This window comes from Centropristis striata, chromosome 23 (assembly GCF_030273125.1).
Source record: "Centropristis striata isolate RG_2023a ecotype Rhode Island chromosome 23, C.striata_1.0, whole genome shotgun sequence".
NCBI classification, from domain to species: domain Eukaryota; kingdom Metazoa; phylum Chordata; class Actinopteri; order Perciformes; family Serranidae; genus Centropristis; species Centropristis striata.
The window spans coordinates 24,838,000-24,857,066 of NC_081539.1; the positions used below are offsets into that span (position 1 = coordinate 24,838,000).

At 42.0% G+C, this 19,067-nt stretch overlaps 1 protein-coding gene across 1 annotated transcript in view; it reads right to left on the reverse strand.

Moving 5' to 3' along the window:
• The window catches only part of mpp7a (MAGUK p55 scaffold protein 7a), a 209,685-nt gene that overhangs the window by 133,050 nt on the left and 57,568 nt on the right, over positions 1-19,067 (reverse strand). Inside the window, exon 3 of the mRNA XM_059326847.1 lies at positions 3,367-3,485. Within this exon, the coding sequence (XP_059182830.1) occupies positions 3,367-3,485 (119 nt within the window). The remainder of the gene's footprint in view (positions 1-3,366; positions 3,486-19,067) is intronic.

Sequence of the window (19,067 nt, forward strand, 5' to 3'; positions counted from 1 at the left end):
GACAACAACACATGCCATTTGTAAAAGCCGGCAATGCAGTGTTGCCAACTTAACTACTTCGTTGCTATATTTAGCGACTTTCAGACACCCTTAGCAACTTTTTTTCAAAAAAGCGCCTGGCGACAAATCCAGCAACTTTTTTTTGGTGTTTTTGGAGACTCCTTCTTACTCTTCTTAACGAGCCGCGAGGCCGGCAGCTCGTTAAGAAGAGTAAGACCGAATCGAAACATTCCTCCTGTAGCAGTCTCTCCCAGCTGCAGAGCCAGAGGGGATGTTAACCCCTTAGCGTCCAGTCTGCAAATTGCTAATAGGCTAACAGTCAGCTCTGTAGCAGTACAGTGTGTATGTGCCGCTGCTACAGGAGGTGTTCACTTAGCGATCTCTGTTTGTTTACAACAAGCACCGGACACTCTGTGTACAGTTAGCGATGCCGGTTAATTCACGATCACTATGTTTATGATCAGCGGAGACGCTGTGCATAATTAGCCATGCTGCTTTCTTTATCCGTATTCTTTATCAAAAACCATACGTCACCTCCGGAGTCTCTAAATCCCTCTGGGGGCTAACTTGTAATGGAGACACGCAGAGTGAGCAGACTTTTGAGAGGGTGTGGCCTGAGACTTTCCTGCTGACTTTTCCCCCTAGTGGAAACACGGCTTTAGTGTAGTCAGAGATGCCCTCAAGTGAAATGGAATCAACTATTTATTTTGCTCCAGACATTCCCCTTACAATTAAATGATAATTTCTCTTACATTTGGAAGGAGCACAGGCAACATGTTTTATATGTATTCATCTAATTTCCATTTATTTTCTATATACCATATATAACCTTTCTTAACACAGTTTGAAAACCGGACATTTTCACATGTGTATCCTTCCGCTCACTGTTGGAATGCATTTACCATTGGCTGATTTGACCACAGAGATGCAAGTAATAACTAGCTCTACTGCAGTGCATGACATTGCTGCACTTCTAATAGGGCTGTGGCGATATATCGATATAAAATATATATATCGATATAGTTCAATTTTTTCCCTTTCCTTATATACAAATTCTGCCCTTACTAGGGTTTGTCATATTTAGTTCTTTTGTAATGTTCATTATTCTTTTCTCATATAAATATATTTATTTCAGAACGATTGCTTATTGATTATTCTATTTCATAGGCTATTATATAAGATTTTTTTTATTTAAATGTGCACTTTATGGAGCTTTGATTTTTTTTTCTAAAAGGTACTCCTGTTGTTATACAGTATTTATGTTCACTTAAATTAACGGTTTCAATAAAACTACTTGTGACATGTCATATTTGGCTTTGACTTTGACTGTGCAATATATCGAAATTCAGCCTGAATAAATTGGGATATGACTTTTGGTCCATATTGCCCAGTCCTACATCCTAATGTCTGATAAACATTACAACTAACAGGAGGAAACAATTATCGTTTTCTTGTTATAACGACTTAATTATCTTGTGTCAAATTCACAGACGAATTACCTTGTGATCTTCAGACAATGGCAATGGAAAAACAACAATTGCAAGCACAGCTATTCTCCAGTGACAGCTGTTCCATAGTGACAACTTCTCCTCCTGTTTTAGATTTTTACTTTTTTTATTACTATTAGTGATATTTAAAAAGCAGGATGAATTATATCTGTTTCCCTAAATGTTCTTTTGCTTTTCCTCCAGATTGGAATATCATATTGTGGTGACATTGCTAGTTAAAATGAATTAGTCAGTATTATAGAACTGTCACTCCTTAAATTGCATAACGTAATAAATATAACTTTGGGCTGGGAATTATTTGGAAATATGACCCCAGTACTATTCATTTAATACCATTTTGTCCCACCTCATTAGATTTAAATCCAGTAAATGAAAGTTGTGTGACATGCCACCACTGCTCGACCCCATCTAAATCACTATAGTGCTCAGCTTCACTACACCACAGACTGTATGTGTTGTAGTTGCTGCAGGAGTGGGCCAGTCACACGTCACATTAAACTGAAGAAAGATTGTGGTGATTGGCTGCGACAAAAACCACACAAACTCTTTTTTTTTTTGATCTGGGTAGCCTGGCTAACGCCAGACTTAATCACAAATGAGATATAGTCTGGAGACCACCTATTCATTTTTCCGTAGAGGAGGCGTGGTTTACGATCATCCAGAGCCGTTTATTGTTCACTACGAATGTCTATCATAAGCGTCTGTACGTAGCTCTTAGCCAATCGTATCAGTCATACCGGATGACGTATGTAGAGACGACAATGACCAGGGTCTCGCTAATCCCCATTAGCTTAGCCACTAACGGGGCTAGTTGGTAGATTAGGCTTTTGCCAAATCCTGTTGGAAGCAAGGCCAAAACATCATTTTTGGTGGTGATAAAGGAGTATAAAGCCAAAAGTTGCTCTTCTTTTAAAATAAACTTTTGCTCTAAACTATCTATAACACTGTCTACAGCTAGATCCAAAGAGAGCTTGGCGACTGCTGCAGCCATATTGGATCTGTAAGCCAACTACAAGCTTCCGTCTGTCCAATAGTACGTGTCATCGTCTAAGAAGCAAGCAGGGCTAAGAATCGGCCATGGACACCATGCCGCCTTGCAGTTCGAAATGAAATAGAGCTTGCAAGGCAGCATGGGTATACCCAGGCTATGATCTGGGTACAAAAGGGATTGAATTAAGGTAACGTTTGACAAGAGCTGTTTCAATACTACTTGGTACTGAGTTTTTCAGGCAGTACCTGAAAATGTGTTCAGTGCAAATACCCAACCCAAATATAACTACATGCTGGTTAAAACACACATGCTCTGCAAGAGCATGATTTTCTACAGTGCTATTTATTGTTTGATAGCATGCATTTACAAAGAACTGAAGTGCCTAAAGTGTAATTGATAAATTTGTGGTAACACTTTAGATGAGGGAACACATATTCAACATTAATTAGTTGCTTATTAGCATGCATAGTCATGCAAGTCCATACAAAGTAAAGCATATTAAGATCATAACTCATATACAACAACTTCCTTACTTACTACTAACAAGCAATAATTCTGAGGTTATTGAGAGAAAACTCTTAGTTAATGTCTTACTGGTTGTATAATAAGGCCAAGCAGAATAAGGCATTAATAACTACTTTATAATGACTAATTAAGAGCCAATATATTACTTATTTGCATGCTAATAAGCAACTAATTAATGTTGAATATGTGTTCCCTAATATAAAGTGTTACCAAATTTGCTCTTTGATAACTGCAGTGCCGTGGAAAAAGCAACATGGGCATCTAAATTTGATAAACATCTTCAATAAACCACTAAGCAAAACACATAACTCGCAAAAAAAGGAGGCATCTTTGTTGTTTTACCTTGACCAACGAGCGGAGGCTTCTCTCCCCGAACATGTCCTGGAGGAAGGTGTTGTCCTCGGGGCGGCTGACATGGGGCTGCAGCTGGGAGGGCAGCGCCGCCAGCAGCTCGTACAGACCTGGAGACGGGGAAGAGGAAACAGAGGGTCAGCATGGCAGCGGGACGCAAAAGTGCATGCATGCACAGTCACAAACAAAAACATGCACATAGAAACAGACGTGCAAACATCTGTAGTTTAATAATCCATAAAAGAACACAATAACTGTACGTGTGCAGGAATACATTTACAAAGTTAAGAGACAAGACAAGGCAATACATCTCTTTTGAGGTTCTGTTTTTTGCACCAATTCAGCACACACAGAAATAATAAAACACACACCTAAAGTGCTACAAACAGAAAAACCACTAACACCGCTCTCCTGCTTGTCTCTGGAAAGAAAAGGAAACATAGAGGCAATAAAGCATTTCCCTCCAGCCTCCACTTCCCACCATTGTCCCGGCCTTTCCTGTTGTTTGAGGAACACTGCTGTCCCAAATCAGAAACAACTCCAAGTCAGGCAACTTGAAATTCCACTTTTTGATCAGTTAAAAAAAAAAGATGAATATTAATTTTCTTTTTTGAACTAAACAGATGGCACACATGCCTCAGGGAAGCTTTCCATCCGCACATCCTTCTGCAAACAATCAATTTCTGGATTTAAGTGCACGTGTGTTTGCTAAACAGAAGGTTTGGGCCAAATACTCAGGATGAGTTCTATGCGGCTGTCGGTTATGTCAGTATTTTTTTTCCGTTTTTTAAAGCTTAAATTGTTCTGAAGTAACCCTTTGCACTCAATTTGGGGTAAATGAAGTGAGCAGACTTGGCTGTAAACCAACTGATGTCATGAGCTCACAAGGACAGAGGACATTTGCATTTATCCAGGCCTATGTGGCCCATATACAGGTCATCAGCAGAGCATGAGCAACGTTTGTTGGTGACAGTGAGAGAAACAGGCTGTGTGGGTCAGCAGCCCCAAAGCTGAATCTGAAGCCGTTCAGAACGACACATGCTGAAGTCTGTAAGGCCTTTTGGGGTTTACTAACCCGGCTTATAAAAGAAATGACTATTTCAAATTCAATTTACAGAGAAGCAGACTGGGGAGCTGATGGCTTCAAGATGAAGCAGAAGGGAGGTGAAGCACTCAGAGGGAGAGAGCACAAAACCAGTGAGTGAGCGGGGTTCTTTCCAAACATAACAGAGTCCTGGAGCACAACTGATGGAGAGTAGTAGCAGATACTTGTTTGTTGTTCTGGTCTGGTCTTCAGGGTTGATCCACTAAAACCAAGGGATACATTAAAAGTAAAGCCGTAGAGAGTGCAGTCAAGCTGGGTTATATTTGCGTGATATCAGCCAGAAGTGTCAATCATTTACACTCCTTTTCCATCTCAAGTCTGACACTGACTCCACTCGAATCAATTTTCACAGGAGAAGGATTCGATTTTTCCCTAACCAGTCAAGAGACAGACGTGCTAGCCTGAATCCAAAGTCATTCTAAGTCGATACTAATGCGTAGCCATGCCAACATACTGGTTATGCCCAAGTAGCAGCCTCCTGAGCTGAAAAGTGAAGCCAATACTTAAGTGCCATTGGCTGCAGTTCCCTGAATGGCCACTTGAGGCTGGCTCCAAAAGTGAGTCAAACCTCATTGACACCTATTTTGAAATGCTCTACAGCAGAAATAAACATATTTACAGCCTCGTTCAAAAAACTGTTTTGGGCTTTATAGCCATTTTCCTCATCCATGACAATTGTGTGTTGGTTCATTTTTATATAATTCACCCTGGAATTTATATCATTTGCATTGTTAAGATCATGGCTGCTTTGAGTGACAGGCGGCTGACTCAAAGTTGACTTGCCACATGCAAAAGCTTTAGTGGGCGTTAGACAATGATAGTCCCGCCCATGACACTTTTTGGCTAATTGCATAGTGTAAAAAATATGGACATGTTCTGATGTCAACCATAGGTTTCTGAAGAAAAATACGACCGCATCAGCCCCATTCTACAGAACCTACACTGGCTTCCCACAACCTCAAGAATTCAATACAAGATCGCCCTCATCACCCACCTTTGCATCTAGAGCAACGCCTCGCAATACCTCAAAGACCTCCTCACCCCTCACTCATCCACCCGTAACCTCTGGTCCCAAAGCATAAACCTCCTCCATCAGCCCCGCACACGACTCGGCACCATGGAAGACGGAGCCTTCTGCTCTGCTGCTCCCCACATCTGGAACTCTCCCTGAACATCTACCACAACCCCACTCTGTGGACACTTTTAAAAAAGGGCTTCAAACTTTTTTGTTCAGGCAGGCATCTTTAGGTTGTTCCTAGATGTTTTTATTATTGTTTTATTATTATTTCTTTAATCTACTTTATTACCTGTGTCTACTGCTGATTTTAACGTGTCAGATTTTTTTAGTCTTTTGTTAATTTTGTTTCTGGTTTCTGTAGCACTTTGAGATTACTTTATGAAAAGTACTTTACAAATAAAATGTATTATTATTATTACTGTTATTATTAAGAAGCTCAATGTGGGTGGCAATGTTGGCAAAGCCTTACTCCTCCTAATTCCCAAAAATGTGCAAAGAGGTGGAGTGTGGGTGAGCTGAGATGGGCTGAATGCAGCTGCCTGCCTTTGATGGTGCGGACTGATGGTCACTCCTCCGGCGCCTCCTCCTTGATAATGTATAACTGGTGAGTAACTTTAAAAAATTCTCCCACCTCACAGGCGTCATGAACAGGGAAATTAGCTAGAGACAAAAACCTGATTTTGCACCAGGCTTTAAACAAGTTTATTTCTTGAGTAAATTTGATTATTTTAACATGGGAGTCTATGGGAATTGACAGCTTTTGGAGCCAACCTCAAATGGACAGTTGAGAAAGTGCAGTATTTGGCACATCCACGTTGGCTTCATTGTCCAGCCCCATTGGTCAGCTTATCATTAGCCCGCCCTACAACACTCACTGGATCAATAGTTTTTTTAACCTTGAAACCACTGTTTCCTGTCATGATGCCAGACAAGTCAGTCAACTCTGAAGAGTGGTCGGATTTAAAGGTCTGAACCAAGGCAAGGGTTATATGCATCAAAGACCCCTTTCTAAATGCACCAGAAAAGGCCCCCCAGATTCAGACTCCTCAAACACAACCACGCGGTGCTTGAAACCCTTTGAACTACTGCTGATCATGTGAAGAAACTCTAAACACGTTCACGTTGGAGCCATCGAAACGTCAAAACAAACTTGAGCGGCTTGGCTACCTCTCTGAGAGCGTCTTTCATCAGAGGACAGAGCGAAACAGAGGAAGGAGGGAGAGGAAAAAAAAGGACCACAGACGCAACTGGAGTAATTCGTAGCTGAAGATGATTGATTGAAAACAATGGTTGACGTCGTTGGCTGGATGAATGACTGGCTGACTGAACTGGCGGGCTCTCTGACTGGGTTAGAGCAAGTGTGTGCTGGCAGCTCGGACCTCTTGGCGGGAGAGCCACGGCTGACTAGCTCGGCTCATGTCATGTGCTGCTACTGCTGCTGCTGCTGGGCATTCAGATGGATGGAGTGTCATCTGCCACTCTCGACCCTCTGCTTTCCATTTGGAGGTGATTTGGGGTTTCAAAGATCTTTGGGCAATAGCACAGGATACATCAAGACGATATCCTGCCCTGTTCTTCAGCTCACAACACGGATTCTGTGTAGTGTTAGCGCCTCATACCTCACTGCTGCAACAACTCTGTGGTAAAGAAAGAAGGAGGGAAGAGAGCCACTGAACAAGAGAGGCTTTACACACAACACATGTGCACCAGTCATTACAGAGACCCCCGCGGGTTTACTCAAGCTTGGTGTGCGATACTGTCCCCGGTATGTGATCATCCGACGCCTGGTTCTGCGGTCCTCATCACAAGAGACTTTCAGCTAACACAAGCCTGCCTGAGGGCAGCTGGCTCCCTCAACCATTTACAACTTGGAACTCCCAACAGAACATCTCACATAATATATTAAAAGAAAGATTTAAAGAGACATGGGATGAGGTGAGGGGTGTAGGAAGGCCGGTGAGAGTGGGGGGGAGAGATATGGAAATGTCATTACTATTGGCAGCACTGTGATATCAGTAGGAGGGAAGGAGAGAGTAGGAGTCCCTAAGCAGTACGCTCCCCAGGTGCGAAGTCTCCCCTCCTGTCTGCACTCTCAATGATTCAATTCTTTATTCCTTCTGACAACAACTTCTCCATATTCATGCTGGGAAAACCCAAACAGGCTGTGTGATATGTGCCAATGGTGCATTATGGGAAACACATCAACATAACCTGATCAGAAATAATAATATGATGGGGGAAAAAGATAAACGACAAGCCACCACTGTGCTCGCCTTCTGGGGTCACTATGTCAGGCTGAACCCTGTGAACCAGGAGAAAACCCAGTTTCAAACAACAACAGAAAGAGCTGCACATGAGCCAAGAGCTAAACAAGGACTCTGCAAAGCTGAAATTAAATATAAGAATGTAGGGTGGACAAGCGAGGACGAAAAATGGAGGCAGAAAGAGAGAGAAAGGAAATGAGCCAAAGAAAGACCACATTGGTGGTAAGATCACTGTGTGTGGACACTATAAAAAGTGGAGAGAGAACTAAGACCGGGGCCAGATGTATGGACACATGTATAGGTCTGTAATATCAGAAAGCGTGTCCAGCACGGACAGTTGGAGACAAAATGAGAGAGGGGGAAAGAAGAAGAAGAAAGGGAACATGATTGCGCCAACCCTTCACCACTAAAGGGTGGACCGACTTGTTTCTCGAGGCTTGGTCTGGCTTCATTTGATTTGTTTTGGCCAGACTATTCTGGACCCTCTCGTGCGGCGGCTGTGTGTGCAGCAGACCTGGCAGTGTCTTGTAGTGGACCACTAGGTTCTGTTGTGGCTAGTGCTGGACCAGCCCAGCCCAGAAGTCCTGAGGACCGGCATGATGTTGCGCAGGATGGCCGACATGGTCTTCAGAGAAATCAGAGAGGCGAGGGCCTCCGAAAGCTTCCCGTACGGAGGAAGTGACCACTTTAACTGCCAAAGCGCACTTCCCCTCTCACGCCCACACCTCCACAGCGGTTAAAGAAAATAACAGTGTTTTTCACAGTACCCTTTTATGTAAAACACAAAAAAAAGCCCCAGACAATGAAATGCATTAAACATGATACGCATCAAATTGCTAGTCGCTAAGGTCAACGACCTCTGGGGTTTTTCTCCAGCGGCGCAGGACGAGGAAATTACAGGGATTAATCTAACAACACAGAGTTTGCATGTGTGTAAAATATGACCCTAGCTATGACATTGTAACTTCGGGACTGTTTACTTAAACGGCACACGGGCTGCCGGGAGACAGATTTATCAGTCTGTCCATAACTTTACATGTTGGACTGTGCAGCATGGATACTGGGGCACCCCACTTCCATGTTGTAACTGAACTACATACAGGAAGACAAACTGTCCGTCTGCCTGCTGAAAATGAACTTGTTCGAACACAGGAAATGAACATTGGGTTTCGAGTCAATTTCCACCCCCCTGCACTTTCTCCCAGGTGCCGAATGAGTTATTGACCTCCCTCATATATCTTTCAGGAACATATAGCGAGGCACAATGTTCGTGAGGCTCACCAGACTGCTGCGGGGAAGAGAGTTGTGACAACATGTGGGAGCTTTCCTAGCAGGTCAGTATTTCAAATGCTTCATTGTGAACGTACAAGAGCGATTTGTAAAGAAAAATGGTGGCAGACAGGGGTGGCAGTAAGAGAAGCAGCTGCAGACTGTGTAGCCTAATCCACTCACGGCTTGATTTACCTCCTTATTCTCCATCCGAGAGTGGAGGAAAGGCTGCCTCAAGCGTAGCAGACAGAGACAGAGAGCAAAGAGGAAAACTAATTGAAGCAAAAATCAGTAAATGAACACAACATCTGAGATCTACACTGACACAAATAACATCTTTATTAAAACATGTGTGCAGACAGATGAAGAATGATGATACTGAAGACAAAGGAACACCATGAAAAGGTCGGGGATTGATGGCTTTCTGCAATAGCAAGAAATAACAATTACAGCCATGATGATTCCTGCACTAATGTAAACACATTTTTGCCCGAAGGGAGCAACTCTAGACAGACTGTGGGTGGGAAGATGGATTTAACCTGACTAAGGTGCCAAACAAAAGGAGAAGTGTTTAGGGCCTCTTGTTAACAGCCAACACAGGACTGATATGTCAGTTCACTGCCCCCATACGGCTTCTGTTCTGTCCTGAAGAATACCAGCGCTGACCTGACGTGCCAGATGGTTTGCTACACAGAACCAAGCAGTCACTGGAAACAGTTTGGAAAAGGGCAGACACTTTCAAAAAACGATTTCCAGGTGGATGAACGGTCTATCACTATCTGCCGTGACAAGGAAAGGAAAAACATAATTTCTAATGAGGAAAGCCTTCAGGTGACTGGATAAACAATATGTCATCGTTAAAGTCAAAATGAGAAGAAAAAAGTCAAAGTCACAAAATAATTCAAAATGAGAAAACAAAGTCGAAGTCACGAGAAAAAAATTCAAAATAACAACAAAAGTCTTAATCGTTAAAAATATTTTAATTAAGAAAGAAAAAAGTCGAAGGCAAGAGGAAAAAGTCAAAATTCGAAGAAAAAATTCGAAGTCACGAAAAAGTCAAAATAACGACAAAATAGTCAAAATAACGAGAAAAAAGTTGAAGCCACAAAGAAAAAGTAAAAACAACAATATGTCATCGTCTATCACAGTCTAACTTCAACCATCTGAGCCAATTGGTAAATCAAACTCCTGCTGAAGCCTGTCAGAAGAAAATCTAAAACTTCTTCTAAAAGCCTTTAGTTTCTTCTTAAATGAAGAAATACTGATTGTGATAACACTGATGCTACTGTTGCTATCGGGCAATAGGCCTACTGTAGCTACTGTAGCAACTTAACTGCCCATTAGTCTCTACAATATATCAAACTGACCTGCTGTCAAAATGTGCTGAAAATTACCATCGTCTCATTTCGTAGAAGAATTTTTGATTGACGATCGCAGTGTCAGTCTCACTGATAAACAATTTTCATTTCCTGTGACCACTTCACAATAAAAGTCAACTCGTGTTTGACTGTAAAATGCCTTTATTGTGAAGCAGCCGACGTAGGAAATGTTTGATTTACATTTGCAGCAGCTAAATACCATTCATTTAGAATCAGCCTCTCGTACTGAGCTGAAATTAAACAAATGCACATAAATTTGGTAAAGTACTTATTAATCTTTTATTTCTGCTGCCCGCAAGTCAGTGGTACAGGAAACACTGTGGAACTTCCATAGACAACAAACAAAAACAACTGCCTCACATGAGACACATCAAACACTTCAGTTACAATCATAAGACTCAACAGAAGAAAAACTAAATATATGAGGCTTACAGACTAGACTCTTAAATAAAAAGCACTTTATTTAAATTAAGGATTTTGATTCAAGGACTTTAAAACTTCATTCATACTGTTACTGTGATATAAAATTCTACATACTACATACTGTAATAGAAGATTTGGGCCATATCGCCCATCCCTAGACACAAACACGTTACTTTAAAGCCTGACAGGATGGATTTTCATGTGATTTCGTAATATAGCAAAAATCCAACTGCCGTCCAAGGTTGTACCAAGCTCTCTCTCTACTCAAGTAGCGCACAGGAGCATGAGCAGCAGGAGCAGCGTTGGTTGTCTGGATTAGGTGACCATTTGACTGTTGCGGCATCACCTCCCAGACATAAAATTATATACTATTACAAGATGTATTAGCTGAGCAGACGCTGTGATCTTGAAACATAACTTAGAATGAGTCCAGCAGCGTTCTACTTGGGATACAACAGTGGTAGACCGTGGAGGAACGTGGACAGAGGTAATGCATAAGGCTGGTCCATTAACGGAACAGCAGGAATCTGTGCTCCATTCAAGCCCACAAGCCTGCCATTAGCAGATCCAAAGACCAAACCACTTCTCCACATTAAAAAAAGGTCAGGGGACTGAGCCCTCCAATACCATCTTCAATGATATTTCAGTGTCACGGTCTCTGAATAACTCCATCGTTTAGGAGAAAGAAGAAAAAAAAAGTGAGTGGCTTTTGCAAGATGTTAGTTAAGGCTCCACAGCATGGAAAAATGACTTCAGCAAGTACAGTGGGCCGGTCCAGGTGCAATCAACCGTCACTCCGATCATATATCGACTGTTTCACTACCGCAGTCTGAACTCTGGATGTGTGTCTGTTCAGGGCCTATAAAGAATCCGTGGCCCTTGCTGAGATCATGCTTCATTCAGGGGAGAGGGGGGCCAAAAGAATCCAGGTTGCAGGACCTTATCAAAGTTGCATTTCAGAGCGTGGACAGGCCAAGCCTTTCAAAAAGGATTTACTTTATTTCATCCTTTCTTTAGCGTGCCATCGAATATCACGTAGTAAGTGCCTCGCCCCGTCCTCTGCTCCATGCTTCGTCACACCTTTACACTTCAAAGGGCTGTCAGCACATTGAAAACAGAGCTCAGGACAAAAGTACAAGTCTAATCAACATAATTGAATGCATATAGTCTGCAGGGTCCATCAGCAACCTGAAGAGCCAGCAGTGTTTTCAGCTACAACAGTTTTAACAATCACACTGCAGACAAGTGAGGTTTAAGTGGAAGCACCTGCAACACAGGCAGAGTGAAGCAACTTATAGTGAGCTGGGTATCTTGTCCAGGTCTGAGTGGTTAGAGCTCACTATTGATATATAATGTAAGGAAAGATGGAGAGGGAGAGAAATGAAACATGGAAGAAAGACGAAAGGTTAGGAATATCTGGGCAGATAAAAAGATGATGACAGAGACAGTATCATGGATGAAGAAAGATATATGAGATGTGGAGGATTGAGAATATAGCACAGTGCCAGTCTAGTGTTTGTTGGATGGAAGGTCCTGAAGTCTGTGGGAAGCCTGAGTTTGGCAGTGGCCATCAGAACATCTTTTTCCCCAGATGGAGATGAAAAAGGCCGGCGTTTGGCTCGGCCCGGGCCGGCTAAGCTTAGATTAGCTCCAACATGGGAGACAAAACACAGAAGCCACAACAAGCTAGCCACGTCCAAATGACCTGCCACCTCTGTGTATTGTGGCAACGGAGCAGCAGCAGACTCTCTGGCACGGGCCCACATGTTCTGTCCAAAGCTGTGGCCAGATACTTATTTCTAGCAAAGTCTTCCAGGGATATCAGAGGCAGACAAGCCAATACCACCTGAAAGGCTTCATTCTGATCATACATTAATAGCAGCACTTGTGAAAATTTGTGCTTTAAATTTGCACTCTAAATCTTTCGCTGTCTCACTCTCAAAGTTGCAGGCTATTACTCAACATCCCATTGCCTGGTTGTCAAACAGAACACATGGTCTGTAAAGCTGTTTTCAGCTTCTTTCTAATGCAAGTGAGCATGTCCTGCCCGCCAATGACCGATTTAGTAGCCTGTGTGCTTTGGATGGGAACGGCGCAGGATGTCATCCTACCTCAACAAAAAGAGAAAGAATTCTTCGTATTCAAACAAATAAAAGTCATCATTCCTCACTCTCAGTCGCACTCACTTGATTTCTTTCTTTTACATCTGCTTCCTTTTTTATTTTTTTGCTAGAATGATGTGGAAAATTTAGTTCTGATGTAACTGGAAACAGGGAGCTCTTCCAGTGGCAACAAATCCTTGTGTTTCGGTACTGTATCACCGCGGCACGGAGACGGCTACTGGCCAAGGACCACGACAAATGGCGGGAGGCTCCCAGAGGAACGCCACCCCCCAACCCCCCGACATAGGCAAAGTCCTCCCCAATGTCTCCCACGAGCTGAAACCAGCCAAGGCCAGATGCTCTGGATTCTTGACATCAGAATGGAAAAATTTACTGTTAACCTTGACAGGGAAAAAAACCCAATATGGCCATATCGCTCATATCATTCAGAGATTTGTGTTTCTGTGTGTGCACTTGTCCTCCACAGGAGTATGTATAGGTGGAAGTCACAAAGTGCTTCACTACAGAAATATCTGCCTCTCATTACTCAGTATCATTAGAGAGCCATCACCTTTTCCAACTTTGGAAAGATTGGAGAGGATAAGATGGCTGGAATCGCTCATCTATCGCTCCCGCACAAACATGCACACACGCAGCCAGTAAGTTATTAGCGTATCTGGTAAAAGCGTTGTCCCGTCGCAACATTTCCATGTGTAGTCTTTCATGCGAGTGTCGCCCACCTCCTCCGCAGCTGTGCATGGCTGAACCACCCTTATCTTTAAATGCTGTGCGGGGGCTGTAAAGCCTTGATAGAACACGCAGGTACGGCTTGGAATAACACAGTTAACTTTAATAAGGTTAATAAAAGGGCATCGGGGTCTTTAGAAGTGCCTGTTTGAGAGTGTGCGCGTAAGGATTTGGGCTGGTCTCGGGGGTCCGGTTTAAGGGGCACCATGCATTGAATGTTACGGGGCATGGGGGGCTTGTTAGCAGGCAGTGGACTCAGAAGCAGTATTAGGCAGGTAAGTCAGTCAAAACCAACTGATTCATTGATAAATGAATTAAACACACCAATGCGCCTCATTCACTGAATCAAATAGAAATAGCAAGAGCAGTGATGGACACAGTTTTTTTAATTGGTAACCTACATTTTTTCATATGTTCTTGAGAGTTTGGTTCATTAAAATTAATGCTGGCTTTCTTTGAAGACAACCAGAAATGTTGCAGGAACCAGATTTATTTTAGGCTGGCACCAATATAGATATTTAAGGGTTCTGATAACTTTTTTTTTTTGCATAAACACAATTAGAGCTGCAACAACTATTCGATTAATCGAACTATAATCGATTATTAAATTAATCGTCAAGTATTTTGATAATCGGATAATTGGTTGGAGCTGGTTTTTTTTAAAGACAATAAGTCCAGATTCTCTGATTTCAGCTTCTTCAATGTGAATATTTCTGGTTTCTTTATTCCTTTATGACAACAAACTGAATATTTCTTTGGTTTCTGGACAAAACAAGAGATTTGAGGACGTCATCTTGTGGTTTGGGAAACACTGATTGATATTTTTTAACATTTTATTGACCAAACAACTAATGGATTAATCGTTTAAATAATTGACAGTTTAATCGATAATGAAAATAATCGTTAGTTGCAGCCCTAAACACAATGACATAAACAAACATCGTCAATAAGGATAGGTTAAACTTGTTTTTCAATGAAAGGATCTGTGTGTAGGATTTGGGAGGGCATCTATCTGTGGAACTGGATTGGCTGGAGCTCATCCCGTAATTAAGAGTCACCAATTACACCTTAGATGCATGTTTTTGGACTGTGGGAGGAAGCTGCGGACCAGGAGAGACACGGGGAGAACATGCAAACTCCACACAGAAGAGCCCTCCAGAAGGCTGGAGTTGAACTTTGACCCTCTTGCTGTGAGGAGAAAGTAACAACCACTACAGCCTAGTACTGGGAAATAATGTTTTTATTAGTTTTAGTAATAAAAACTTAGTTATTTCGTTGTGATTTTTTTTTTGTTTTCAAATTCAGTTAGTTTTAATTTGTTTTTAGAGTGAGTTTACTAGTTTTAATTTGTTTTTATTTTTTGGAAAATGCTTACTTTTAGTTTAGTTTTTATTAGTTTTAGTGTTCATTTTTTTGTAATGAGGTATTTGTTGGGTGCCAGATTAAAAAAAGTCACAATAAATGTTGCCTTTATTTACTTTGTCTTATGCATCTCAGCCCCAATAAGTTTATTAAGTCATAAAACCAGATAGATGAAATAGATTTCATATCAACCAAAAAGGTTTACGTATGAAAAAAGTTGACAAAGACGTAAACGAAGGACATTTTCACTATAATTTTAGTTAGTTTTGTAATCACAAAATTCAATCAATTCTAGTTTTTGTGATTTCGTTAGTTTTCATTAACTATAACAAACTTGCTTCATAGGCAGTGGGTCATGTTTCTACAGTAGCCCAGAAAGTAAGCAGACAGCTGCTTTAGAGACGGCCTTCTGCACTACCTGAAAGCCACTGTTGGTCTCTTCATGCATAGAAGGGGAAAAGTAGTTAGTTTGTTGCAATCTGATCAAGCAAAAAGTGAGCAAGGAAATCCTGTGTTGGACTCATGTGAAAGGAGATATAGGAAGTCATCACCCACTACTATCCGAGAGAGATTTAAATCTAGCTGTTGGTTCTGATGTCTCTGGCTCTAAATCGCAGATATCACCCCATTCTACCTCTCCCCCACGAATGAACCGTTCTACCACAAAACTGCAATCACATAACTGCAGAAGCAGGGAGGAAATGGGGCTACAAGGAGCAAACACCCACTCTCACTCCAGGAGGCTTACTGACCTCTGAATGGCATAAACCAGATGTTGTACGTCTGAGGGTTTGTCAGGAGAGCGGAGACTTTAGGAACTAGGAACTTTAGAAAGCTCCTCATCTGCAGACAGCGAGCTGTCATTACTGTGCAACCCTCATCAAGTGATGGGGCACGTTATTACTGAACTCACTCCAAGTCCCACACATCACTGTATACACAGAAATGTTGCTTTAGATGCATGAGAGGCTGTACGCACAAGAAATTCCACTGAATTTTCATTCATTATAAAGCATGCAGGGATGTAATGATAGTTGAGATGACACAGTTAATCCGCAGCAAAAACGCCCCTAATTTAAATATGAGCCGCCCGGAGCGGTCTTTTGACTGGACTTTTTTAGTCCCTGTACGAGAGCAGGGCCGTTTTTCTCCCCTGAAAACAGCCTGGTTACTGATTGGATAGATCGCGAAGCAGGATGTGACATAGTACTCGACGCCACAACAATACGCGCCATTTGTAAAAGCCGGCAAAGCACTGTTGCCAACTTGGCTACTTTGTTGCTATATTTAGCGACTTTTCATACCTATTTTTCAAAAAAGCGACTGGCGACAAATCTAGCAACTTTTTCTGGTGTTATTGGAGACTCATTTTAATCTTACAAGAGTAAGAACGAGTCGGCTCGGCACAGTCCTCCTGCAGCAGTCTCTACCAGCTGCAGCTGAAGCCAGAGGGGATGTTTACCCCTTAGCGTCCAATCTGCAAATTGCTAATAGGCTAACACTCAGTTGCACAGTTAGTGATGCCGGTTAATTCACGATCACTGTGATTATGATCAGCGGAGACTCTGTGAATAATTAGCCATGCTGCTTTGTTCATGATTAACTGCTGACATTGTGCGTCTCCGTGTTTAATCCGTCGCGCCACCAGTCACGTCAAAGGTCTGGAGAAGGTGGCTATTTGCCGTTTCAATGGTTTCCTTCACCGCTATGAATAGACTTATAAAGTCCATACAAAGTAAAGCATATTAAGATCATAACTCATATACAACAACTAACTTACTTACTGCTGATTAGCAATAATTCTGAGGTTATTGAGGGAAAAACTCTTAATATTAATATTAATTACTAATGACTGAATGAAGAGCCAATATGTTACTTATTTGCATGCTAATAAGCAACTAATTAATGTTGAATTTGTGTTCCCTTCTATAAAGTGTTACCCAACATTCTATACACTGTTTCCTAGATCAGTGTGATTGTGTCACTGTACATGTTCATGTTCAGCATGGAGGTGGCAGTTTGTCACTGGGGTTGATGGGACAGCCTGTCCTGGTATGTAAAAAGTTTTTGGTTGATCACAATATAAACGCAGCAAAACACCCACACAGTGTAAGAAACAAAAACCTTCTCGAAACTTAACCTTGCAGCTAACGGAGCTCAGTAGGGAGATAAATGGTGTGTCGCAGACAGAGGGAGTGGGCTGGGTTAGTCTGTCTGAGGATCCCAGAGTGGGAGCTGAAATAAACTGAGATGAGTCGAGCCAAACTGAGCGGAGGCGTAACAGTTATCTGTCCCCGACTGAGCCCGCAACAAAACTCCATCACGGCTGAACAGGAGGAGAAATGACTAAACAGCAGCTGTCTGGAGCAGAGGAGAGAGCAGCTGCACAGCTTTGTTTGAGTGTTCAGGTTAATCTGAGCACAGTATCAGCCCTGTGAAGTGTTTGCAGAATTAAAAGCTAATTGTCTGTCTCTCTTTGGCCGCCTTGTTAGAATATGAATAAACGTGTGCTTGAGTATTAGACCTCAAAGAACAGCAGCCAGAAAAATGTCCCATAACAGCGTCCTGCCGCCCGAGGCAAGGCTTTCTGGATGTTGAAGGATGGAGAGAAGGGGTTGGATACACTCAGACAAAATGTTTCAAACACTAAGAGCACAGCCAGCATCATCAACTGAGTCATTAATCTGCTTCCAGAGCATTTATGAAAAGTCACACAGTGAAATGAGTCCACAGTAACCCAATCACCAGGACATTCTCTCCAGCACTCCCCGTGGTCGTATATTAAGGCCAGTTTTCCAACATTTTATTGTTTTTCAAGTTTATTTTCTCACTTTTTGGTTTCATTTATTAGATTCTAATTCAGACAGGGGCCTGTTGTTTATTTGGGCCGAGACGGAGAGAGAGAACGGGGAGAGAGAGAGATGGTATGATCTTACATGTGCCCTCCATTTGTCTGCCCACGTGTTTGCTCTCCAAACACTCCAATAATGAGCATTTTAATAAGATCTACACACACACTTACACGTTCTCCCTGCCCAAATCTGGTGATGAAATAGGAGAGCTGCTACTAAAGAATAGTTAAATTAATGATAATATTTTCCCCATTATGTTAAAAGAGCCAGCAGAGTACTTCATCTCGTGTGTGTGTGTGTGTGTGTGTGTGTGTGTGTGTGGTGTTGAGGGGTCTGCAGATGGCAGCGCTGCTAATGAAAAGACGGTAAAGTCCTGGCAAGATACAGTAATGTCTGTGTAATTATTGGCAGCCAGCAGCTGTGGGGGAGGTATTGTTAGTCTCGGAGGCTTTATGCTTGTCTGCAGAGGTGTTGCTACCTACATGCCAGAGGGTTCTGCTGCAGCTGATGTGGACGTGACCACGGGTCAGACACTTCAAGTAGGGCTGGGCGATATGACCTCAAATCAATATCACGATTTATTGAACATTTTACCTCGATTATGATTTAATTATTTTGTTTTTTGCCTTCACAGTTCACTGACACAGTCTCGACTGCAAATATGCTTAACTATTAAAGCTGGGATATTTAATTCTGATTCTGATGAAAGAGTGCATATCTTTGTGATTTGTGACAATTATTGAATATTCCAAACTAAAATCAAAGCATCGCATGAAATTAAAGCTTTACATTTTCAACATGTTCTCCAACATAAACAGCAGGAGAGATCGTGTGTCAGTACCACAAATTAAAGCACGTAGGTATGTAGCGCGGCTCACGTTCCACGCCACATATTAACGTATCGTGGCACGGCTTGCGGTACAACGGTGCATTCTAAAAATAGGACACATGTACGGGCTGCCATTGTATAATACTGTGTTTCTGTGGATTTATGTTGTAAAACCACTGACCTTAGGTTAAGGGTAAAAAAAACTCCTTGATAAGACAGTTTAAACAGTAAATAAATGTACGTATATTACGTAAATTAACTAGTTACAAGGATCACATGACTGCCACAATTGACATAAAACGTAAGTTATGTTCAAAAACGTGATTCATGTAACTTACGTAA